This window comes from Oncorhynchus nerka, linkage group LG6 (assembly GCF_034236695.1).
Source record: "Oncorhynchus nerka isolate Pitt River linkage group LG6, Oner_Uvic_2.0, whole genome shotgun sequence".
In the NCBI taxonomy this organism is placed as follows: Eukaryota; Metazoa; Chordata; class Actinopteri; order Salmoniformes; family Salmonidae; genus Oncorhynchus; species Oncorhynchus nerka.
The window spans coordinates 88,359,439-88,386,812 of NC_088401.1; the positions used below are offsets into that span (position 1 = coordinate 88,359,439).

The following is a 27,374-nucleotide window of genomic DNA, read 5'->3' on the forward strand; positions in this document are numbered from 1 at the left end:
GGAGTGTTCCGTTCTTCTCTCTTGTAAAGGAGGGGAGAGAGAGGGGGAGTGTTCTTCTCCTCTCTCTTGTAAAGGAGGGGAGAGAGAGGGGTAGTGTTCCGTTCTTCTCTTCTCTCTTGTAAAGGAGGGGAGAGAGGAGGGAGTGTTCCGTTCTTCTCTTCTCTCTTGTAAAGGAGGGGAGAGAGGAGGGAGTGTTCCGTTCTTCTCTTCTCTCTTGTAAAGGAGGGGAGAGAGGGGAGTGTTCCGTTCTTCTCTCTTGTAAAGGAGGGGAGAGAGAGGGGGAGTGTTCTTCTCTTCTCTCTTGTAAAGGAGGGGAGAGAGGGGGGGAGTGTTCCGTTCTTCACTTCTCTCTTGTAAAGGAGGGGAGAGAGGGGGAGTGTTTTGTTCTTCTCTCCTCTCTTGTAAAGGAGGGGAGAGAGAGGGGGAGTGTTTTGTTCTTCTCTCCTCTCTTGTAAAGGAGGGGGAGTGTTCCGTTCTTCTCTCTTGTAAAGGAGGGGAGAGAGAGGGGGAGTGTTCTTCTCCTCTCTCTTGTAAAGGAGGGGAGAGAGAGGGGTAGTGTTCCGTTCTTCTCTTCTCTCTTGTAAAGGAGGGGAGAGAGGAGGGAGTGTTCCGTTCTTCTCTTCTCTCTTAGAGAGGAGGGAGTGTTCCGTTCTTCTCTTCTCTCTTGTAAAGGAGGGGAGAGAGGAGGGAGTGTTCCGTTCTTCTCTCTTGTAAAGGAGGGGAGAGAGGAGGGAGTGTTCCGTTCTTCTCTTCTCTCTTGTAAAGGAGCGGAGAGAGAGGGGGAGTGTTCCGTTCTTCTCTTATCTCTTGTAAAGGAGGGGAGAGAGGGGGGGAGTGTTCCGTTCATCTCTTCTCTCTTGTAAAGGAGGGGAGAGAGAGGGGGAGTGTTCTTCTCTTCTCTCTTGTAAAGGAGGGAGAGAGGGGGAGTGTTCGTTCTTCTCTTCTCTCTTGTAAAGGAGGGGAGAGAGAGGGGGAGTGTTCCATTCTCTTCTCTCTTGTAAAGGAGGGGAGAGAGGGGGGAGTGTTTTCCGTGCTTCTCTTCTCTCTTGTAAAGGAGGGGAGAGAGGGGGGAGTGTTCTGTTCTTCTCTCTTGTAAAGGAGGGGAGAGGGAGTGTTCCGTTCTTCTCTCTTGTAAAGGAGGGGAGCGAGAGGGGGAGTGTTCCGTTCTTCTCTTCTCTATTGTAAAGGAGGGGAGAGAGGAGGGGAGTGTTCTCCTCTCCTCTCATGTGTCTGTATATTCTACCCTGTTCCAGTCCTCTCCTTTTTTAGGGGGCCGATCTCAAATAGCACTCTATTACCTAGGTAGTCCCCTACATTGGTGCACTATCTAGGGAATAGGGTGCAGTGTTGGGACAGTGTGGGACAGAGCTAAGGCTAGCACTCTCCGTCTGAGACCAGGAAAATCATAGCTTCCTGTTTGCCGATGTCGGCCATGACGGTGGCCAGCTGGTTCAGGTTTCCACTGTGGAAGTGTTGGGCCTCCCACAGATCCAGAATCACACTGGTGGGACTCGCCTTGGACGCAAAGAAACTCATGTGCCTGGAGGAGAGGAGAGGGAGAGGAGAGGGGGAGGGAGAGGAGGAGAGGGAGAGGAGGAGAGGGAGAGGAGGGAGAGGAAATGGAGAGAGAAGAGAGGGGAGGAGGGGAGGGAGAGGAGAGGAAATGGAGAGGAGGAGGAGGAGAGAGAGGAATTGGAGGAGTGGAGAGGGAGAGGAGAGGAGGAGAGGTGAGAACAGGTAGAGGAGTGAGGAAAAAGGGAGAGAGAGGGGGGAGAGATTCATTATTCAATTCATTATGGGTTCTTTATTGTCCCTTGTTGACGTTTCCTTCCCCCAATACTGCACTGTAAAGTTCTTAGTGAGTCCTTGTTGACATTTCCTTCCCCCAATACTGCACTGTAAAGTCCTTAGTGAGTCCTTGTTGACATTTCCTTCCCCCAATACTGCACTGTAAAGTCCTTAGTGATGTGCTATGGACATAATCTGTGCTCCTCTGCAGCCCTGCTATATACTATACCACATTATACAATAATATATACTATACCACACACACTATGCTATACTACACGATACTATATACTATACCACATTATACTATATACTATACCACATTATACTATATACCATACCACACTATACTATATACTATACCACATTATACTATATACTATACCACATTATACTATATACCATACCACACTATACATACCACATATATACCATACCACACTATACTATATACTATACCACACTATACTATATACCATACTATACTATATACTATACCACATTATACTATATACTATACCACATTATACCACACGATGCTATACTATACCACACTATACTATATACTATACCACACTATACTATATACTATACCACATTATACCACACGATGCTATACTATACCACACTATACTATATACTATACCACACTATACTATATCACATTATACTATATACTATACCACATTATACCACACGATGCTATACTATACCACACTATACTATATACTATACCACACTATACTATATACTATACCACATTATACGATACTATACCACATTATACCACACGATGCTATACTATACCACACTATACTATATACTATACCACACTATACTATATACTATACCACACTATACTATATACTATACCACATTATACGATACTATACCACATTATACCACACGATGCTATACCATACCACACTATACTATATACTATACCACACTATACTATATACTATACCACATTATACTATATACTATACCACATTATACCACACGATGCTATACCATACCACACTATACTATACCACACTATACTATATACTATACCACATTATACCACACGATGCTATACCATACCACACTATACTATATACTATACCACACTATACTATATACCATACCACACTATACTATATACTATACCACACTATACTATACCACATTATACTATATACTATACCACATTATACCACACGATGCTATACCATACCACACTATACTATATACTATACCACACTATACTATATACTATACCACATTATACTATATACTATACCACATTATACCACACGATGCTATACTATACTATATACTATACCACACTATACTATATACTATACCACATTATACCACACTATACTATATACTATACCACACTATACTATATACTATACCACATTATACCACACGATGCTATACTATACCACACTATACTATATACTATACCACATTATACCACACGATGCTATACCACACTATACTATATACTATACCACACTATACTATATACCATACCACACTATACTATACCACATTATACTATATACTATACCACATTATACCACACGATGCTATACTATACACTATACCACACTATACTATACCACATTATACCACACGATGCTATACTATATACTATACCACACTATACTATATACTATAGCACATTATACTATATACTATACCACATTATACCACACGATGCTATACTATACCACACTATACTATACCACATTATACCACACGATGCTATACTATACCACACTATACTATATACTATACCACACTATACCACATTATACTATATACTATACCACATTATACGATACTATACCACATTATACCACACGATGCTATACTATACCACACTATACCACACTATACTATATACTATACCACACTATACTATATACTATACCACATTATACGATACTATACCACATTATACCACACGATGCTATACCATACCACACTATACTATATACTATACCACACTATACTATATACTATACCACATTATACCACACGATGCTATACCATACCACACTATACTATATACTATACCACACTATATACCATACCACACTATACTATATACTATACTATATACTATACCACATTATACTATATACTATACCACATTATACCACACGATGCTATACCATACCACACTATACTATATACTATACCACACTATACACTATACCACATTATACCACACTATACACTATACCACACTATACTATATACTATACCACATTATACCACACGATGCTATACTATACCACACTATACTATATACTATACCACACTATACTATATACTATACCACATTATACCACACTATACTATATACTATACCACATTATACCACACGATGCTATACTATACCACACTATACTATATACTATACCACACTATACTATATACTATACCACATTATACTATATACTATACCACACTATACTATATACTATACCACATTATACTATATACTATACCACATTATACTATATACTATACCACATTATACCACACGATGCTATACTATACCACACTATACTATATACTATACCACACTATACTATATACTATACCACACTATACGATAATATATACTATAACACACTATACTATGCTATTCTATATACTATACTATATACCATACTATGCCACACTATACTATATACTATACCACATTATATGATAATACATACTATACTATATACCACATTATACGATAATATATACTATACCACACTATGCTATAACACACTATACTATATACTATAGCACATTATACAATACTATACTATGCTGTTCTATATACCATACTATACCATACAATACCATACTATATATTTACTAAATACTATACTACATACTATGCCATACCACACCACACTATACCACACTATACTATATTATACTACACTATATTATACTACACTACACCATACTGTATTATATTATACTATAATATACTACACCCACTATACCACACCATACTATACTACACTATACTATACTACACTATACCATACCATATTATACTATACTATACTATACAGCACTATACTATTTTATATTGAATCATACTATATGATATTATACTATACTATACCACACTATACTACACAGCTATATACCATACTACACTACTCTGCACTGTACTATAATATACTATATGCTATACCATACTATGCTATACTACACTACTCTGCACTATACTATAATATACTATATGCTATACTACACTACTCTGCACTATACTATAATATACTATATGCTATACCATACTATGCTATACTACACTACTCTGCACTATACTATAATATACTATATGCTATACCATACTATGCTATACGACACTATACTACACTACTCTGCACTATACTATAATATACCATACTATGCTATACTATACTACATTATACTACACTGTACCATGCTACACCACACTATGCTGCACTACTATATTACACTATACTATATTACACTATACTATATTACACTATACTATATTACACCATTCTATACCATACTATATTACGCTATATTATATTACACCATACTACACTATACTACACGGTACTGCACAAACCACGTTGCACTATATTACACTATACTACAATATACTACACTGTGCCATACCACACTGTACCTAACTACACTATATTACACTATACTGCAATATACTACACTACACTGTGCCATACCACACTGTACCTAACTACACTATATTACACTATGCTATACTACACCCTACCACATGATACTACACTGTACTGCACTATACTATAGTACACTCTACTACAACACACTATACTACAATATACTACACTACACTGTGCCATACCACACTGTACCTAACTACACTATATTACACTATACTACAATATACTACACTACACTGTGCCATACCACACTGTACCTAAATACACTATAGTACACTATACTACAATATACTACACCACACTGTACCTAACTACACTATATTACACTATGCTATACTACACCCTACCACATGATACTACACTGTACTGCACTATACTATAGTACACTCTACTACAACACACTACACTACACTACACTACACTGTACCATACCACACTGTGCCTAACTACACTATATTACACTATGCTATACTACACCCTACCACATGATACTACACTGTACTGCACTATACTATAGTACACTCTACTACAACACACTACACTACACTGTACCATACCACACTGTACCTAACTACACTATGCTATACTACACCCTACCACATGATACTACACTGTACTGCACTATACTATAGTACACTCTACTACAACACACTACACTACACTACACTGTACCATACCACACTATACTATACTATATTGCACTATATTACACATTACACTACACAACACCATACTACAATATACTATACTACACTGGGTCATACCGCACAATACTACACTATATTGCATGGTATTACACTATACTATATTACACTACAATATACTACACTACAACATATTCTACTACACTAGGCCATACCACACTATACTACACTATACACTAAAATATAGTACGCTGCACTATACTACAATATACTATACTATGCCATACCACAGTATACTATATTGCACTATATTACACTATACTATATTACACTATACTGTAAGCCACCAGTATACATCAAACCATTCATTTTGGATGTCTTATCCTTTCAGCAGTTAGGATCCCCGTTTTACATTTGATTATAAAAATGGACATAAATCACACGTAGAAACTTCATCCCTTAATCCCCTAAAGGAAGTTGACATTTAAGTAGGAAATGACCTTTTCTGCTTCCAGGCCTTGACCTTTCAGATCAAACCCCGAAACCAATCCATAGGCCTAAATGCAGTGACCCCACTGTCCCTTCCTCACATGTTGGCTCCATCCCAAATGGCACTCTATTCCCTATATAGTGCAATAATTTAGACCAGGACCCTATTCCCTATATAGTGCACTACTTTAGACCAGGACCCTATTCCCTATATAGTGCACTACTTTAGACCAAGACCCTATTCCCTATATAGTGCACTACTTTTTTTGGATAAGAGCCCTATGGAACTTCCTATGGACCCCGGCCAGAAGTGGTGCACTGTATAGGGATTGAATAGGGTGCGGTTTGGGACACAGGCCTTCAGCTCAGTAGTGTATGTGATGTGGAGGATGACAGAGGTATCTGGAGTGGCTTGTTCCATGTAATGGCCTTTCTCTGATCCTCTACGGTCTATGGATTTAAGGGTTGTTGTGTACCACTTCAAGATGGGGGGGTGAAGTCGAGGTCAAGGTCGGGGTCGGGGTGTGAGAAGAGGTTGAGGGTAGAGGATAACCAGCAAGCCTGTATGTCCTTCAGCTTCACCTTGAGAACGGTTGGATAGAGAGCACAGCTAGACCTTGTCCTTCAGCTTCACCTTGAGAACGGTTGGATAGAGAGCACAGCTAGACCTTTGTAATTCTTCACTCTCTCCTGTTAACCTACTGCAGTGAAAATCACTTAAATGGATTCAAGGAATGACAAAGCGTTCAGACTATTTTACAGGCTTATATTCAGTGTGTGTGTGTGTGTGTGTGTGTGTGTGTGGACATCATACAGACAGACAGTCAGGAGAATGTAGTGTATTGTATTCTACAGCAACACATCACCTTCCAGCCTACAGACTAACCGGGCCAGTGTGTGAAAGGCTGCCTCAGCTACCAGGGCCACAACTAACAGGGCCACAGCTAGCAGGGCCACAGCTAACAGGGCCACAGCTAACAGGGCCACAGCTAACAGGGCCACAGCTAGCAGGGCCACAACTAACAGGGCCACAGCTAACAGGGCCACAGCTAAGACAGTGATGGTAGTAAACTGTACCAGTGAACCAATGAAGTTCAATTGTTATGATACAAAAAGGACTGTGTGGAGATTAGAATGTGTTTTACACATTACAGGGTGAAACATCAGCTTACAGTAGCTGGTGTACTGCAGAAACAGCCTTTCATACCACACTGTTCTGTATAGCAGAGAGAAACAGCCTTTCACACCACACTGTTCTGTATAGTGGGAGAAACAGCCTTTCACACCACACTGTTCTGTATAGTGGGAGAAACAGCCTTTCACACCACACTGTTCTGTATAGCAGGCAGAAACAGCCTTTCACACCACACTGTTCTGTATAGCGGGGAGAAACAGCCTTTCACACCACACTGTTCTGTATAGTGGGGAGAAACAGCCTTTCACACCACACTGTTCTGTATAGTGGGGAGAAACAGCCTTTCACACCACACTGTTCTGTATAGTGGGAGAAACAGCCTTTCACACCACACTGTTCTGTATAGTGGGAGAAACAGCCTTTCACACCACACTGTTCTGTATAGCAGGGAGAAACAGCCTTTCACACCACACTGTTCTGTATAGCAGGCAGAAACAGCCTTTCACACCACACTGTTCTGTATAGCAGGGAGAAACAGCCTTTCATACACTGTTCTGTATAGCAGGTAGAAACAGCCTTTCATACACTGTTCTGTATAGCAGGGAGAAACAGCCTTTCATACACTGTTCTGTATAGCAGGGAGAAACAGCCTTTCACACCACACTGTTCTGTATAGCAGGGAGAAACAGTCTTTCACACCACACTGTTCTGTATAGCGGGGAGAAACAGCCTTTCATACACTGTTCTGTATAGCAGGGAGAAACAGCCTTTCACACCACACTGTTCTGTATAGCAGGGAGAAACAGCCTTTCACACCACACTGTTCTGTATAGCAGGGAGAAACAGCCTTTCACACCACACTGTTCTGTATAGCAGGGAGAAACAGCCTTTCATACACTGTTCTGTATAGCGGGAGAAACATCCTTTCATACACTGTTCTGTATAGTGGGAGAAACAGCCTTTCATACACTGTTCTGTATAGTGGGAGAAACAGCCTTTCACACCACACTGTTCTGTATAGCAGGGAGAAACAGCCTTTCACACCACACTGTTCTGTATAGCAGGGAGAAACAGCCTTTCACACCACACTGTTCTGTATAGTGGGGAGAAACAGCCTTTCACACCACACTGTTCTGTATAGTGGGGAGAAACAGCCTTTCACACCACACTGTTCTGTATAGTGGGGAGAAACAGCCTTTCACACCACACTGTTCTGTATAGTGGGAGAAACAGCCTTTCATACCACACTGTTCTGTATAGCAGGGAGAAACAGCCTTTCACACCACACTGTTCTGTATAGTGGGAGAAACAGCCTTTCACACCACACTGTTCTGTATAGCGGGAGAAACAGCCTTTCATACACTGTTCTGTATAGCAGGGAGAAACAGCCTTTCACACCACACTGTTCTGTATAGCGGGAGAAACAGCCTTTCATACACTGTTCTGTATAGTGGGAGAAACAGCATTTCATACACTGTTCTGTATAGCAGGGAGAAACAGCCTTTCACACCACACTGTTCTGTATAGCAGGGAGAAACAGCCTTTCACACCACACTGTTCTGTATAGTGGGAGAAACAGCCTTTCACACCAGACTGTTCTGTATAGCAGGGAGAAACAGCCTTTCATACACTGTTCTGTATAGCGGGAGAAACAGCCTTTCATACACTGTTCTGTATAGTGGGAGAAACAGGCTTTCATACACTGTTCTGTATAGCAGGGAGAAACAGCCTTTCACACCACACTGTTCTGTATAGTGGGAGAAACAGCCTTTCATACCACACTGTTCTGTATAGTGGGAGAAACAGCCTTTCACACCACACTGTTCTGTATAGTGGGGAGAAACAGCCTTTCACACCACACTGTTCTGTATAGTGGGGAGAAACAGCCTTTCACACCACACTGTTCTGTATAGTGGGGAGATACAGCCTTTCACACCACACTGTTCTGTATAGTGGGGAGAAACAGCCTTTCACACCACACTGTTCTGTATAGTGGGGAGAAACAGCCTTTCACACCACACTGTTCTGTATAGTGGGAGAAACAGCCTTTCACACCACACTGTTCTGTATAGTGGGAGAAACAGCCTTTCACACCACACTGTTCTGTATAGCAGGGAGAAACAGCCTTTCACACCACACTGTTCTGTATAGTGGGGAGAAACAGCCTTTCACACCACACTGTTCTGTATAGTGGGAGAAACAACCTTTCACACCACACTGTTCTGTATAGTGGGGAGAAACAGCCTTTCACACCACACTGTTCTGTATAGTGGGAGAAACAGCCTTTCACACCACACTGTTCTGTATAGCAGGGAGAAACAGTTTCACACCACACTGTTCTGTATAGCAGGGAGAAACAGCCTTTCACACCACACTGTTCTGTATAGTGGGGAGAAACAGCCTTTCACACCACACTGTTCTGTATAGCAGGGAGAAACAGCCTTTCACACCACACTGTTCTGTATAGCAGGCAGAAACAGCCTTTCACACCACACTGTTCTGTATAGTGGGGAGAAATCAGGTTTCACACCACACTGTTCTGTATAGTGGGAGCCCAGTCCCAAACCACACTAGAATCTGTATAGCAGGGAGAAACAGTCCTTTCAACCACACTGTTCTGTATAAGGGAGAAACATTTCTCTGCCTGGTTATAGGCACGCACCAGTCCCAAACCAATAGAGAATCTCACGCACGTGACTAGATTAGCTGCAGGGCTACATCAGTAGGATCCATCCATGTTAGATGGGTTAGAACCACTTCTATCGAAGCGGTCTGTCATTCATTTAAAAAGTCCGAACATGGACATTCTGATCCCAGATTTCCCCCTGTACCCAACAGAAGAGATGTTTCTCCAAGGGAAATACATGGGAATGGATTAGTTTGAGCCAATCAGGGCTAATTGGACCTGTACTGAGCCAATCAGGGATACTTGGACCTGTACTGCACCAATCCAATCTGTAATTAATTAAGCTAAATCCCTGATGAGACAAGTCTAGCTAATAGACTTCATTACCAGGAGGGAGTTACATTGGAAGGTAATTGATCAGGGTTTTCTCTCTGATACCTAGGCCCAGTCCCAAACCAATATAGAATCTCTATACCTAGGCCCAGTCCCAAACCAATATAGAATCTCTATACCTAGGCCCAGTCCCAAACCAATATAGAATCTCTATACCTAGGCCCAGTCCCAAACCAATATAGAATCTCTATACCTAGGCCCAGTCCCAAACCAATATAGAATCTCTATACCTAGGCCCAGTCCCAAACCAATATAGAATCTCTATACCTAGGCCCAGTCCCAAACCAATATAGAATCTCTATACCTAGGCCCAGTCCCAAACCAATATAGAATCTCTATACCTAGGCCCAGTCCCAAACCAATATAGAATCTCTATACCTAGGCCCAGTCCCAAACCAATATAGAATCTCTATACCTAGGCCCAGTCCCAAACCAATATAGAATCTCTATACCTAGGCCCAGTCCCAAACCAATATAGAATCTCTATACCTAGGCCCAGTCCCAAACCAATATAGAATCTCTATACCTAGGCCCAGTCCCAAACCAATATAGAATCTCTATACCTAGGCCCAGTCCCAAACCAATATAGAATCTCTATACCTAGGCCCAGTCCCAAACCAATATAGAATCTCTATACCTAGGCCCAGTCCCAAACCAATATAGAATCTCTATACCTAGGCCCAGTCCCAAACCAATATAGAATCTCTATACCTAGGCCCAGTCCCAAACCAATATAGAATCTCTATACCTAGGCCCAGTCCCAAACCAATATAGAATCTCTATACCTAGGCCCAGTCCCAAACCAATATAGAATCTCTATACCTAGGCCCAGTCCCAAACCAATATAGAATCTCTATACCTAGGCCCAGTCCCAAACCAATATAGAATCTCTATACCTAGGCCCAGTCCCAAACCAATATTGAATCTCTATACCTAGGCCCAGTCCCAAACCAATATAGAATCTCTATACCTAGGCCCAGTCCCAAACCAATATAGAATCTCTATACCTAGGCCCAGTCCCAAACCAATATAGAATCTCTATACCTAGGCCCAGTCCCAAACCAATATTGAATCTCTATACCTAGGCCCAGTCCCAAACCAATATAGAATCTCTATACCTAGGCCCAGTCCCAAACCAATATAGAATCTCTATACCTAGGCCCAGTCCCAAACCAATATAGAATCTCTATACCTAGGCCCAGTCCCAAACCAATATAGAATCTCTATACCTAGGCCCAGTCCCAAACCAATATAGAATCTCTATACCTAGGCCCAGTCCCAAACCAATATAGAATCTCTATACCTAGGCCCAGTCCCAAACCAATATTGAATCTCTATACCTAGGCCCAGTCCCAAACCAATATTGAATCTCTATACCTAGGCCCAGTCCCAAACCAATATAGAATCTCTATACCTAGGCCCAGTCCCAAACCAATATAGAATCTCTATACCTAGGCCCAGTCCCAAACCAATATAGAATCTCTATACCTAGGCCCAGTCCCAAACCAATATAGAATCTCTATACCTAGGCCCAGTCCCAAACCAATATAGAATCCCTATACCTAGGCCCAGTCCCAAACCAATATTTTAGCCCGACACGGAGCATTCGGAAAGTATTCAGACCCCTTGACTTTTTCCACATTTTGTTATGTCACAGCCTTATTCTACAATTGATTAAATACTTGTTTCTCCTTATCAATCTACACACAATACCCCACAATGACATCACAATACCCCACAATGACATCACAATACCCCACAATGACAAAGCGAAAACAAGGTTTTAGACATAAGTATTCAGACCCTTTGCTATGAGACTCTAAATTGAGCTCAGGTGCAAAAGGTTTCCATTGATCATCCTTGAGATGTTTCTACAACTTGATTGGAGTCCAACCTGTGGTAAATTCAATTGATTGGACATGATTTGGAAAGGCACACACCTGTCTATATAAGGTCCCATAGTTGACAGTGGTTAGGGTTAGTTACCTGTCCAGTTTGAGTCGCTAGTTTAGGGTTGGTGGTTAGGGTTAGTTACTTGTCCCGTTCGAGTCTCTAGTTTAGGGTTGGTGGTTAGGGTTAGTTACTTGTCCCGTTTGAGTCTCTAGTTTAGGGTTGGTGGTTAGGGTTAGTTACCTGTCCAGTTTGAGTCTCTAGTTTAGGGTTGGTGGATAGGGTTAGTTACCTGTCCAGTTTGAGTCTCTAGTTTAGGGTCGGTGGTTAGGGTTAGTTACTTGTCCCGTTTGAGTCTCTAGTTTAGGGTCTGTGGTTAGGGTTAGTTACTTGTCCCGTTTGAGTCTCTAGTTTAGGGTCTGTGGTTAGGGTTAGTTACCTGTCCAGTTTGAGTCTCTAGTTTAGGGTCTGTGGTTAGGGTTAGTTACCTGTCCAGTTTGAGTCTCTGGTTTAGGGTCTGTGGTTAGGGTTAGGGTTAGTTACCTGTCCAGTTTGAGTCTCTAGTTTAGGGTCTGTGGTTAGGGTTAGTTACCTGTCCAGTTTGAGTCTCTAGTTTAGGGTCTGTGGTTAGGGTTAGGGTTAGTTACCTGTCCCGTTTGAGTCTCTAGTTTAGGGTCGGTGGTTAGGGTTAGTTACCTGTCCAGTTTGAGTCTCTAGTTTAGGGTCGGTGGTTAGGGTTAGTTACCTGTCCCGTTTGAGTCTCTAGTTTAGGGTCGGTGGTTAGGGTTAGTTACCTGTCCAGTTTGAGTCTCTAGTTTGGGGTCGGTGGATAGGGTTCGTTACCTGTCCCGTTTGAGTCTCTAGTTTAGGGTCTGTGGTTAGGGTTCGTTACCTGTCCCGTTTGAGTCTCTAGTTTAGGGTCGGTGGATAGGGTTCGTTACCTGTCCAGTTTGAGTCTCTGGGCCAACAGTCTCCAATCGGCCCCGTTGGGACAAGGTGTATCCAGGCTGCTGCAGATCTTCTGCCTGATGAGATAGGGGATCTGGAAAGCACTGGGTCCTGCTAGAGCTGACCCGCTAGGGTTATTGTCCATCAGCAGGAACTCCGGGTCCAGGGGTCGACTGTCCTATAGGACCAGAGGAATATAGAAAGGGTTATATAGGAACATATAGAGATGAACACAAAGAGAAAAATCACAGCCGAACACATTATATATTTATAAGAATTTAATTTAAGAATGATATAGTCCAGGAGACTGCTGTCTTCTTAGGTCATATGAACCAAATAAAAACAGGATTGGAGTATAGAGAGTTTGAGCCGCACACATACTAAAGATATATGGATGTATATTGTTAAAAGCCAGAAAAGAGTCCATCCCTTTGGGTATCTTATCAACACCTATCTTGGAGAGGCATAGTGTGACAGACATTGTACAGTGCATTGGGAAAGTATTCAGACCCTGTGGCTGTTTCCACATGTTGTTACGTTACAGCCTTATTCTAAAATTGATTAAATACATTTTTTTCCCCCTTATCAATCTACACACAATACCCCATAAATGACAAATAGAAACAGGTTTTTAGACATTTTTGCAAATGTATATATATACATTTAAAAAAAATAAAAACAGAAATACTTTATTTAGATAAATATTCAGACCCTTTGATATGAGACTCAAAATTGAGCTCAGATCAAATCACATTTTATTTGTCATATACACATGGTTAGCAGATGTTATTGCGAGTGTAGCAAAATGCTTGTGCTTCTAGTTCCAACAGTGCAGTAATATCTAACAAGTAATCTATCAATTCCACAACAACTACCTTATACACACAAATGTAAAGGGATGAATAAGAATATGTACATATAAATATATGGATGAGCGATGGACCGAGTGGCATAGGCAAGATGCAGTAGATGGTATAGAGTGCAGTATATACATATGAGATGAGTAATACATAGGCAAGATACAGTAGATGGTATAGAGTGCAGTATATACATATGAGATGAGTAATGTAGGATATGTAAACATGATTAAAGTGGAGTTATTTAAAGCGACTAGTGATACCTTTATTGAGTCCATGTATTAAAGTGCCCAGAGATTTGAGTCAGTGTGTTGGCAGAAGCCTCTCTGTTAGTGATGGCTGTTTAACAGTCTGATGGCCTTGAGATAGAAGCTGTTTTTTCAGTCTCTCGGTCCCTGCTTTGATGCACCTGTACTGACCTCTCCTTCTGTATGATAGGGGGGTGAACAGGCAGTGGCTCGGGTGGTTGTTGTCCTTGATGATCTTTATGGCCTTCCTGTGACATCGGGTGGTGTAGGTGTCCTGGAGGGCAGGTAGTTTGCCCCGGTGATGCGTTGTACAGACCTCACTACCCTCTGGAGAGCCTTACGGTTGTGGGCAGAGTAGTTGCCATACCAGGCGGTGATACAGCCCGACAGGATGCTCTCGTTTGTGCATCTGTAGAAATTTGTGAGTGTTTTGGGTGACAAACCACATTTCTTCAGCCTCCTGAGGTTGAAAAGGCGCTGTTGCGCCTTCTTTACCACACTGTCTGTGTGGGTGGACCAATTCAGTTTGTCCGTGATGTGCACGCCAAGGAACACTTTCCACCTTCTCCACAAATGTCCCGTTGATATGTATAGGGGGGTGCTCCCTCTGCTGTTTCCTGAAGTCCACGATCATCTCCTTTGTTTTGTTGACGTTGAGTGTGAGGTTATTTTCCTGACACCACACTCCGAGGGCCCTCACCTTCTCCCTGTAGGCCGTCTCGTCGTTGGTTGGTAATCAGGCCTACCACTGTAGTGTCGTCTGTAAACTTGATGATTGAGTTGGAGGCGTGCATTGCCACGCAGTCATGGGTGAACAGGGAGTACAGGGGAGGGCTGAGAACGCACCCTTGTGGGGTCCCAGTGTTGAGGATCAGAGCAAAAATCAAGCCATAATGTTGAAGGAATTGTCCGTAGAGCTCAGAGACAGGATTGTGTCGAGGCACAGATCTGGGGAAGGGTACCAAAAAGTGGCTGTAGCATTTAAGGTCCTCAAGAACACAATGGCCTCCATCAATTTTGAATGGAAGAAGTTTGGAATCACAAAACTCTACCTAGAGCTGAACGCCTGACCAAACTTTTGAGCAATCGGGGGAGAAGAGCCTTCGCAAGAACCCGATGGTCACTCTGACAGAACTCCAGAGTTCCTCTGTGGAGATGGGAGAACCTTCCAGAAGGACAACCATCTGTATAGCACTCCACCAATCAGGCCTTTACGATAGAGAGGCCAGATGGAAGCCACTCCTCAATAAAAGGCACATGAAAGCCCACTTGGAGTTAGCTGAAAAGCACCTGGGTCTGAATACTTATGTAAATGTGATTTAAAAAAAAATATATTCCTAATAATTTGTTAAAATTCATAAAAACCTGTTTTTGCTTTTCCATTATGGGTTATTGTGTGTAGATTGATGAGGGAAGAAAACAATGTATTGCGTTTTAGAATAAAGTCTGTAACATAACAAAAATGTGGAAAAAGGTCAATGGTTCTGAATACTTTCTGAATGCACTGTATGAGACCTGAGTGTTACCTTGGCGATGTTGAAGTCGAGGCTAAAGCTCTGTCCCTCCCCCTCTACCTGCCAGACACACAGCTGACAGGTGAGCTCACAGGTACTGAGGTTGAGCCGCTCCAGGGTGAAGGTACAGTGGAGGAACCGCTGGGAACCGTTCCAGATGTGGTAGAATGGGATCTCCTAGAGGACAAGAACACAACATGGACCATTATAAAAGGTTCCAGATGTGGTAGAACGGGATCTCCTAGAGGACAAGAACACAACATGGACCACTATAAAAGGTTTCAGATGTGGTAGAATGGGATCTCCTAGAGGACAAGAACACAACATGGACCACTATAAAAGGTTTCAGATGTGGTAGAATGGGATCTCCTAGAGGACAAGATCACAACATGGACCACTATAAAAGGTTTCAGATGTGGTAGAATGGGATCTCCTAGAGGACAAGATCACAACATGGACCACTATAAAAGGTTTCAGATGTGGTAGAATGGGATCTCCTAGAGGACAAGATCACAACATGGACCACTATAAAAGGTTTCAGATGTGGTAGAATGGGATCTCCTAGAGGACAAGATCAGAATAAAAAATGTTTTTTTTATTTTTTTTTTATCACCTTTATTTAAGGAATACCTAGGATAGGATAAAGTAATCCTTCTCACCCCCCCCTTAAAAGATTTAGATGCACTATTGTAAAGTGGCTGTTCCACTGGATGTCATAAGGTGAATGCACCAATTTGTAAGTCGCTCTGGATAAGAGCGTCTGCTAAATGACTTAAATGTAAATGTAAATTTAACCAGGTAGACCAGATCACCTTTATTTAACCAGGTAGACCAGATCACCTTTATTTAACCAGGTAGACCAGATCACCTTTATTTAACCAGGTAGACCAGATCACCTTTATTTAACCAGGTAGACCAGATCACCTTTATTTAAGCAGGTAGACCAGATCACCTTTATTTAACCAGGTAAGATAGTTGAGAACAAGTTCTTTATTTAACCAGGTAAGCTAGTTGAGAACAAGTTCTCATTTACACCTGCGACATTACTGTCTAGAACACACCACAATATGACCCAATATAAAGCAAGGTTTCAGATGTGATTATCTGGGTATAAGAAGTAGATTATCATTATCTTAGTTGACTTATATTATTGGAGAAAGGCACGTGACCAAAGATCCTCATTTTAAATGAGTAGATAAGGTCATTGAGTAGGATAGTTCTGAGAGAGAACCAGGTCTCTATTCTCAATGGATTATAAATACATTGAAACTACCATAACTTTTTCCCCACCAAATATTTTTTTTAAGTGACTAGGTTTTAATAGCAGAACTTTGTGATACCGAAGCTCCAGTTCCTCTCTTTATAAACCAGTCAGGTATCAACTGAATGTTTGATCAAATTTATTCATGACTTAAATTTTCTCTCCCCGTTGCTCCATATTCATGTCTCAGAGAAGCACTGAGTTAAGGCAGAGGTATATACTGTATGCAAAAGTACATGGACACCCTTTCAAATTGACAGGTGTATAAAACCGAGCACACAGCTACAGCCATGCAATCTCCATAGACAAACATTGGCAGTAGAATTGCCTTTACTGAAGAGTGACTTTCAACGTGGTACCGTCATATGATGCCACCTTTACGACAAGTCAGTTTGTCAAATTTCTGCCCTGATAGAGCTGCTCCGGTCAACTGTAAGTGACTCCACCTCCAAAGTTTGTTTTGGGTAACGTGTTGGCCTTAATAACCTCTCTGGGGCAGTATTTTGACATCTGATGAAAAGCATCCCCAAAGTAACCTGCCTGTTCCTCAGGCCCAGAAGCCGGGATATGCATACACTCTGAAGAGAAAAACACTCTGAAGTTTCTAAAACTGTTAAAATATTGTCTGTGAGTATAACAGAACTGATATGGCAGGTGAAACCCAGAGGACAAACCATCCAGGGGAAAACAAATTGAGGTCATAGGATTTTCCAATAGGTTTCTAGGGGATACCCTTATTATTAAGAACCAGGTTGCAGTTCCTATGGCTTCCACTAGATGTCAACAGTCTATAGAAATTGGTTGATGTTTTTCTTTTGAGAAATTAAGAAGTACGGAAGTGTCACTCCAGCTGGACTCTACTGTTTTGATGCGTGTGAACTGGAGCGCGCTTCATGTTGTTTTTATCCGGTATTAGAAACAATTTATTCCGTCATAAATGTTATCGATTTATTTACGTTTCAGGGAACCTGAGGTTGGATTAGGAACGTTGTTACCTGAGGTTGGATTAGGAACGTTGTTACCTGAGGTTGGATTAGGAACGTTGTTACCTGAGGTTGGATTAGGAACGTTGTTACCTGAGGTTGGATTAGGAACGTTGTTACCTGAGGTTAGATTAGGAATGTTGTTACCTGAGGTTGGATTAGGAACGTTGTTTGAAATGTTTGGACCAAGTTTACAGGTAACTTATTAGATACTTTGTAGTTATGTTGGGCAAGTTGAAACCAGTGTATTTCTGAATCAATTGTGCCATACAAATAAAGAAGGACATTATCGATCAAAAGGACCATTTGTGATACTAACTAGTATCTAACTATTCATATATAGTAACTAATACCTAACTATTCATATATACTAACTAGTATCTAACTATTCATATATACTAACTAGTATCTAACCATTCATATATACTAACTGGTATCTAACTATTCATATATACTAACTAGTATCTAACCATACAGTATATATTAACTAGTATCTAACCATTCATATATACTAACTAGTATCTAACCATTCATATATACTAACTAGTATCTAACCATACAGTATATACTAACTAGTATCTAACTATTCATATATTCTAACTAGTATCTAACTATTAATATATACTAACTAGTATCTAACTATTCGTATATACTAACTAGTATCTAACTATTCATATATATTAACTAGTATCTAACCATTCATATATACTAACTAGTACCTAACAATTCATATATATACAAACTAGTATCTAACCATTCATATATACTAACTAGTATCTAACTAATCATATATATATACTAACTAGTATCTAACTATTCATATATACTAACTAGTATCTAACTATTCATATATATACTAACTAGTACCTAACCATAACCAGTCATTTCAGAGGGCAGAGCAGCTGTAGTACACACATGTGGCCAGACAGGGGCACTGTGACCCAGGCGGTGACAGTGCTGCTGAAAAGAGACTGAGGCTTGTCCCAAATCGCACCAGGCTCGGTCTGTCTGTCTGCCTGCCTGTATGTCTGTCTGCCTGCCTGCCTGCCTGCCTGCCTGCCTGTCTGTCTGTCTGTCTGTCTGTCTGTCTGTCTGTCTGTCTGTCTGTCTGTCTGTCTGTCTGTCTGTCTGTCTGTCTTCACATCCTGAATCCTGGAACTACCTTCACATCCTGACTCGTAGAACTACCTTCACATCCTGACTCCTGGAACTACCTTCACATCCTGACTCCTGGAACTACCTTCACATCCTGACTCCTAGAACTACCTTCACATCCTTACTCCTGGAACTACCTTCACATCCTGACTCCTGGAACTACCTTCACATCCTGACTCCTGGAACTACCTTCACATCCTGACTCCTGGAACTACCTTCACATCCTGACGCCTGGAACTACCTTCACATCCTGACTCCTGGAACTACCTTCACATCCTGACTCCTGGAACTACCTTCACATCCTGACTCCTGGAACTACCTTCACATCCTGACTCCTGGAACTACCTTCACATCCTGACTCCTGGAACTACCTTCACATCCTGACTCCTGGAACTACCTTCATCTCTCTACCTGTACTACCTCTCTATCTCTCTACCTCTACTACATTTACTACCTCTATGTCTCTCTACCTCTACTACCTCTCTGTCTCTCTACCTGTACTACCTCTCTACCTCTACCTCTACTACCTCTACTACCTCTACTACCTCTACTACCACTACCTCTCTACCTCTACCTCTACCTCTACCTCTACTACCTCTACTACCTCTACTACCTCTACTACCTCTATGTCTCTCTACCTCTACTACCTCTCTGTCTCTCTACCTCTACCTCTACTACCTCTACTACCACTACCTCTCTACCTCTACCTCTACCTCTACTACCTCTACTACATCTACCTCTACTACCTCTACCTCTACTACCTCTCTATCTCTCTACCTCTACTACATTTACTACCTCTATGTCTCTCTACCTCTACTACCTCTCTGTCTCTCTACCTCTACTACATTTACTACCTCTATGTCTCTCTACCTCTACTACCTCTCTGTCTCTCTACCTCTACCTCTACTACCTCTACTACCACTACCTCTCTACCTCTACCTCTACCTCTACTACCTCTACTACCTCTACTACCTCTCCGTCTCTCTACCTCTACAACCTCTACTACCTCTACAAACTCTACTACCTCTACAACCTCTACTACCTCTACAACCCCTACAACTTATACTAACTCTACAACCTCTACTACCTCTACTACCTCTCTGTCTCTCTACCTCTACTACCTCTACTACCTGTCTGTCTCTCTACCTCTACTACATCTACCTCTACTACCTCTACCTCTACTACCTCTCTGTCTCTCAACCTCTACTACATTTACTACCTCTATGTCTCTCTACCTCTACTACCTCTCCGTCTCTCTACCTCTACTACCTCTCCGTCTCTACCTCTACAACCTCTACTACCTCTACTACCTCTCTGTCTCTCTACCTCTACTACCCCTCTGTCTCTCTACCTCTACTACCTCTACCTCTACTACATCTACCTCTACTACCTCTACCTCTACTACCTCTACTACCTCTCTGTCTCTCTACCTCTACTACATTTACTACCTCTATGTCTCTCTACCTCTACTACCTCTCTGTCTCTCTACCTCTACCTCTACTACCTCTACTACCACTACCTCTCTGTCTCTCTACCTCTACCTCTATTACCTCTACTACCTCTACTACCTCTCCGTCTCTCTACCTCTACAACCTCTACTACCTCTACAACCTCTACTACCTCTACTACCTCTACTACCTCTACAACCCCTACAACCTCTACTAACTCTACAACCTCTACTACCTCTACTACCTCTCTGTCTCTCTACCTCTACTACCTCTACTACCTGTCTGTCTCTCTACCTCTACTACATCTACCTCTACTACCTCCACCTCTACTACCTCTCTGTCTCTCAACCTCTACTACATTTACTACCTCTGTCTCTCTACCTCTACTACCTCTCCGTCTCTCTACCTCTACAACCTCTACTACCTCTACTACCTCTCTGTCTCTCTACCTCTACTACCCCTCTGTCTCTCTACCTCTACTACCTCTACCTCTACAACCTCTACTACCTCTCCGTCTCTCTACCTCTACAACCTCTACTACCTCTACAACCTCTACAACCCCTACAACCTCTACTAACTCTACAACCTCTACTACCTCTACTACCTCTACTACCTCTAGTACCTCTATGTCTCTCTACCTCTACTACCCCTCTGTCTCTCTACCTCTACTACCTCTCTGTCTCACTACCTCTAGTACCTCTACTACCTCTACTACCTCTACTACATCTACCTCTACAACCTCTACTAACTCTACTACCTCTCTGTCTCTCTACCTCTACTACCCCTATGTCTCTCTACCTCTACTACCTCTCTGTCTCTCTACTACCTCTACTACCTCTACTACCTCTACTACCTCTCTGTCTCTCTACCTCTACTACATCTACCTCTACTACATCTACCTCTACTACCTCTACTACATCTACCTCTACCCCCCCACTACCTCTACTACCTCTACTACCTCTACCACCTCTACTACCTCTACTACCTCTACCACCTCTACTACCTCTACTACCTCTAATACCTCTACTACCTCTGCTACTTCTACCTCTACCACCTCTACTACCTCTGCTACTTCTACCTCTACCACCTCTGCTACCTCTACATCTACCTCTACAACATCTACCTCTACTACCTCTACATCTACCTCTACTACCTCTACCTCTACCACCTCTACTCCCTCTACTACTCTACCACCTCTACCACCTCTTCTACCTCTACTACATCTACCTCTACCTCTACCACCTCTACTACCTCTACTACCTCTACTACCTCTACTACATCTACCTCTACTACCTCTACTACCTCTACCTCTACATCTACCTCTACTACCTCTACTACCTCTACCTCTACTACATCTACCTCTACTACATCTACCTCTACTACCTCTACCTCTACTACCTCTACTACATCTACCTCTACTACCTCTACCTCTACAACATCTACCTCTACTACATCTACCTCTACCTCTACTACCTCTACCTCTACTACCTCTACTACCTCTACCTCTACTACATCTACATCTACCTCTACTACCTCTACCTCTACTACATCTACCTCTACTACCTCTACCTCTACTACATCTACCTCTACTACCTCTACTACCTCTACCTCTACTACATCTACCTCTACCTCTACTACCTCTACCTCTACTACCTCTACCTCCATTACCTCTCTCTCCCTCTCTCTCTCCCTCTATATATATATATATATATATATTTCCTCTCTCTTGGGTCATTGTTCCCTTTTTCTTTCTGCTTACCCTCCTCTCTTTCCTTCTCCGGCTGCAGTAGGCCAAGCAGGTGTGAAGGAGAGGAGAGGTGGAGGTAAATGAGAGGTGGAAGGAGGGAGGGAGGTGGAGACAGGGAGGGAGAGAGGAGGACAGAGAGGATGAGAGATTGAGGTAAAGGAGAGATGAAGGGAGGGAGGGAGGGAGGGAGCGAGGGGGAGAAGGAGAGAGAGAGGAGGAGAGGTTGAGGTAAAGGAGAGATGAAGGGAGGGATGGAGGGATGTAGGAGGAGGAGAGAGAGGAGGAGAAGTTGAGAGGTGGAGGGAGGGAGGGAGGGAGTAGAAGACAGGAGGAGAGGTTGAGAGGTTCCAGGAGTCAGGATGTGAAGGTAGTTCCAGGTGTATTAATACACTCTTCTATATTTGATCTGAGCTCCCTTTGAGAGAAGCTCCTAGTAGAATCAATCAGACAGGAGCTGTGGAGGCTGACACACACACAGTCCCCCCTCTCTGAAGGCACGGCATACTGATCCACAAAGCCTGAAGCAAGGCCACAATGGTTTTTAGGCAGAAGTCATGCAGACCCTGACTCTCTCCAACTCCCTCTATCCTAGAAATATTTCAAATGATCAACGGAAGATAAACCCCGACAACATTCAATTAAAACTCTCTGAAAATCTGAACATCTCCTGAAAGGACTGTGAAATGACCATCGTTATATCAGCAACATTTAGGAGACATTTCTTTGGTCTAAAAGTCATTTAAAATGTGGACTTTGAAACCTCACAGTGATTCGTTAAACCATTCAGGTTCATTAGTCTGTTAAATGAGCTAAATGTACTAGTTACCAAACACTGAAATAACGACTATGTCCCTCTATGACCCCTGGTCATCCCTGCCCTCTATAGATCCCTATGACCCCTGGTCATCCCTGTCCTCTATAGATCCCTATGACCCCTGGTCATCCCTGCCCTCTATAGTCCCCTATGACCCCTGGTCATCCCTGCCCTCTATGTCCCCCTATGACCCCTGGTCATCCCTGTCCTCTATAGATCCCTATGACCCCTGGTCATCCCTGTCCTCTATGTCCCTCTATGACCCCTGGTCATCCCTGCCCTCTATAGATCCCTATGACCCCTGGTCATCCCTGTCCTCTATAGATCCCTATGACCCCTGGTCATCCCTGCCCTCTATGTCCCCCTATGACCCCTGGTCATCCCTGTCCTCTATAGATCCCTATGACCCCTGGTCATCCCTGTCCTCTATAGATCCCTATGACCCCTGGTCATCCCTGTCCTCTATAGATCCCTATGACCCCTGGTCATCCCTGCCCTCTATAGATCCCTATGACCCCTGGTCATCCCTGTCCTCTATAGATCCCTATGGCCCCTGGTCATCCTGCCCTCTATAGATCCCTATGACCCCTGGTCATCCCTGTCCTCTATAGATCCCTATGACCCCTGGTCATCCCTGCCCTCTATAGACCCCTATGGCCCCTGGTCATCCCTGTCCTCTATAGATCCCTATGGCCCCTGGTCATCACTGTCCTCTATAGATCCCCATGACCCCTGGTCATCCCTATGACCCCTGGTCATCCCTATGACCCCTGGTCATCCCTGCCCTCTATAGATCCCTATGACCCCTGGTCATCCCTGTCCTCTATAGATCCCTATGACCCCTGGTCATACCTATGACCCCTGGTCATCCCTATGACCCCTGGTCATCCCTGTCCTCTATAGATCCCTATGACCCCTGGTCATCCCTGTCCTCTATAGATCCCTATGGCCCCTGGTCATCCCTGTCCTCTATGTCCCCCTATGACCCCTGGTCATCCCTGCCCTCTATAGATCCCTATGACCCCTGGTCATCCCTGTCCTCTATAGATCCCTATGACCCCTGGTCATCCCTGTCCTCTATAGATCCCTATGACCCCTGGTCATCCCTGTCCTCTATAGATCCCCATGACCCCTGGTCATCCCTGCCCTCTATAGATCCCTATGACCCCTGGTCATCCCTGTCCTGTATGTCCCCCTATGACCCCTGGTCATCCCTGTCCTCTATAGATCCCTATGACCCCTGGTCATCCCTGTCCTCTATAGATCCCTATGACCCCTGGTCATCCCTGTCCTCTATAAATCCCTATGACCCCTGGTCATCCATGTTCTCTATAGATCCCTATGACCCCTGGTCATCCCTGTCCTCTATAGATCCCTATGACCCCTGGTCATCCCTGTCCTCTATAGATCCCTATGACCCCTGGTCATCCCTGCCCTCTATAGATCCCTATGACCCCCTGGTCATCCCTGTCCTCTATAGATCCCTATGATCCCTGGTCATCCCTGTCCTCTATAGATCCCTATGACCCCTGGTCATCCCTGTCCTCTATGTCCCACTATGGCCCCTGGTCATCCCTGTCCTCTATAGATCCCTATGACCCCTGGTCATCCCTGTCCTCTATGTCCCACTATGACCCCTGGTCATCCCTGTCCTCTATAGATCCCTATGACCCCTGGTCATCCCTGTCCTCTATAGATCCCTATGGCCCCTGGTCATCCCTGTCCTCTATAGATCCCTATGACCCCTGGTCATCCCTGTCCTCTATGTCCCCCTATGACCCCTGGTCATCCCTGTCCTCTATGTCCCCCTATGGCCCCTAGTCATCCCTGTCCTCTATAGATCCCTATGACCCCTGGTCATCCCTGTCCTCTATAGATCCCTATGACCCCTGGTCATCCCTGTCCTCTATAGATCCCTATGATCCCTGGTCATCCCTGTCCTCTATAGATCCCTATGACCCCTGGTCATCCCTGTCCTCTATAGATCCCTATGACCCCTGGTCATCCATGTCCTCTATGTCCCCCTATGACCCCTGGTCATCCCTGTCCTCTATAGATCCCTATGACCCCTGGTCATCCCTGTCCTCTATGTCCCACTATGGCCCCTGGTCATCCCTGTCCTCTATAGATCCCTATGACCCCTGGTCATCCCTGTCCTCTATAGATCCCTATGACCCCTGGTCATCCCTGTCCTCTATGTCCCCCTATGGCCCCTGGTCATCCCTGTCCTCTATAGATCCCTATGACCCCTGGTGATCCCTGTCCTCTATAGATCCCTATGACCCCTGGTCATCCCTGCCCTCTATAGATCCCTATGGCCCCTGGTCATCCCTGTCCTCTATAGATCCCTATGACCCCTGGTCATCCCTGCCCTCTATAGATCCCTATGACCCCTGGTCATCCCTGTCCTCTATGTCCCCCTATGACCCCTGGTCATCCCTGTCCTCTATAGATCCCTATGACCCCTGGTCATCCCTGTCCTCTATAGATCCCTATGACCCCTGGTCATCCCTGTCCTCTATAGATCCCTATGACCCCTGGTCATCCCTGTCCTCTATAGATCCCTATGACCCCTGGTCATCCCTGTCCTCTATAGATCCCTATGACCCCTGGTCATCCCTGTCCTCTATAGATCCCTATGACCCCTGGTCATCCCTGTCCTCTATAGATCCCTATGACCCCTGGTCATCCCTGTCCTCTATGTCCCCCTATGGCCCCTGGTCATCCCTGTCCTCTATAGATCCCTATGACCCATGGTCATCTCTGCCCTCTATAGATCCCTATGACCCCTGGTCATCCCTGCCCTCTATGTCCCACTATGGCCCCTGGTCATCCCTGTCCTCTATAGATCCCTATGACCCCTGGTCATCCCTGTCCTCTATAGATCCCTATGACCCCTGGTCATCCCTGTCCTCTATGTCCCACTATGACCCCTGGTCATCCCTGTCCTCTATAGATCCCTATGAGCATCAGCAGGGGCCGTAGGGATTTATAGATGTCTGAGCATCAGCAGGGGCCGTAGGGATTTATAGATGTCTGAGCATCAGCAGGGGCCGTAGGGATTTATAGATGTCTGAGCATCAGCAGGGGCCATAGGGATTTATAGATGTCTGAGCATCAGCAGGGACCGTAGGGATTTATAGATGTCTGAGCATCAGCAGGGACCATAGGGATTTATAGATGTCTGAGCATCAGCAGGGACCATAGGGATTTATAGATGTCTGAGCATCAGCAGGGGCCATAGGGATTTATAGATGTCTGAGCATCAGCAGGGGCCATAGGGATTTATAGATGTCTGAGCATCAGCAGGGGCCATAGGGATTTATAGATGTCTGAGCATCAGTCACTGAGAGCCGCTCAATTATCATCTAACATGTTCTAGATTGGGGAATTAGTCATGTCATCTAACAAGTTCTAGATTGGGGAATTAGTGATGTCATCTAACATGTTCTAGATTGGGGAATTAGTGATGTCATCTAACAAGTTCTAGATTGGGGAATTAGTGATGTCATCTAACATGTTCTAGATTGGGGAATTAGTGATGTCATCTAACATGTTCTAGATTGGGGAATTAGTGATGTCATCTAACATGTTCTAGATTGGGGAATTAGTGATGTCATCTAACATGTTCTAGATTGGGGAATTAGTCATGTCATCTAACAAGTTCTAGATTGGGGAATTAGTCATGTCATCTAACATGTTCTAGATTGGGGAATTAGTGATGTCAACTAACATGTTCTAGATTGGG

General features: G+C 43.3%; 1 protein-coding gene across 1 annotated transcript in view; it reads right to left on the reverse strand.

Moving 5' to 3' along the window:
* Positions 1-643: 643 nt before the first annotated feature.
* Positions 644-27,374, reverse strand: part of unc5a (unc-5 netrin receptor A) — a 468,131-nt gene continuing 441,400 nt past the window's right edge. Inside the window, exons 14-16 of the mRNA XM_065019100.1 lie at positions 16,231-16,395; positions 13,593-13,777; positions 644-1,540 (exon numbers count right to left, since the gene is read on the reverse strand). Coding sequence (XP_064875172.1) covers positions 1,375-1,540; positions 13,593-13,777; positions 16,231-16,395 — 516 coding nt within the window. The 3' untranslated portion in view covers positions 644-1,374. The remainder of the gene's footprint in view (positions 1,541-13,592; positions 13,778-16,230; positions 16,396-27,374) is intronic.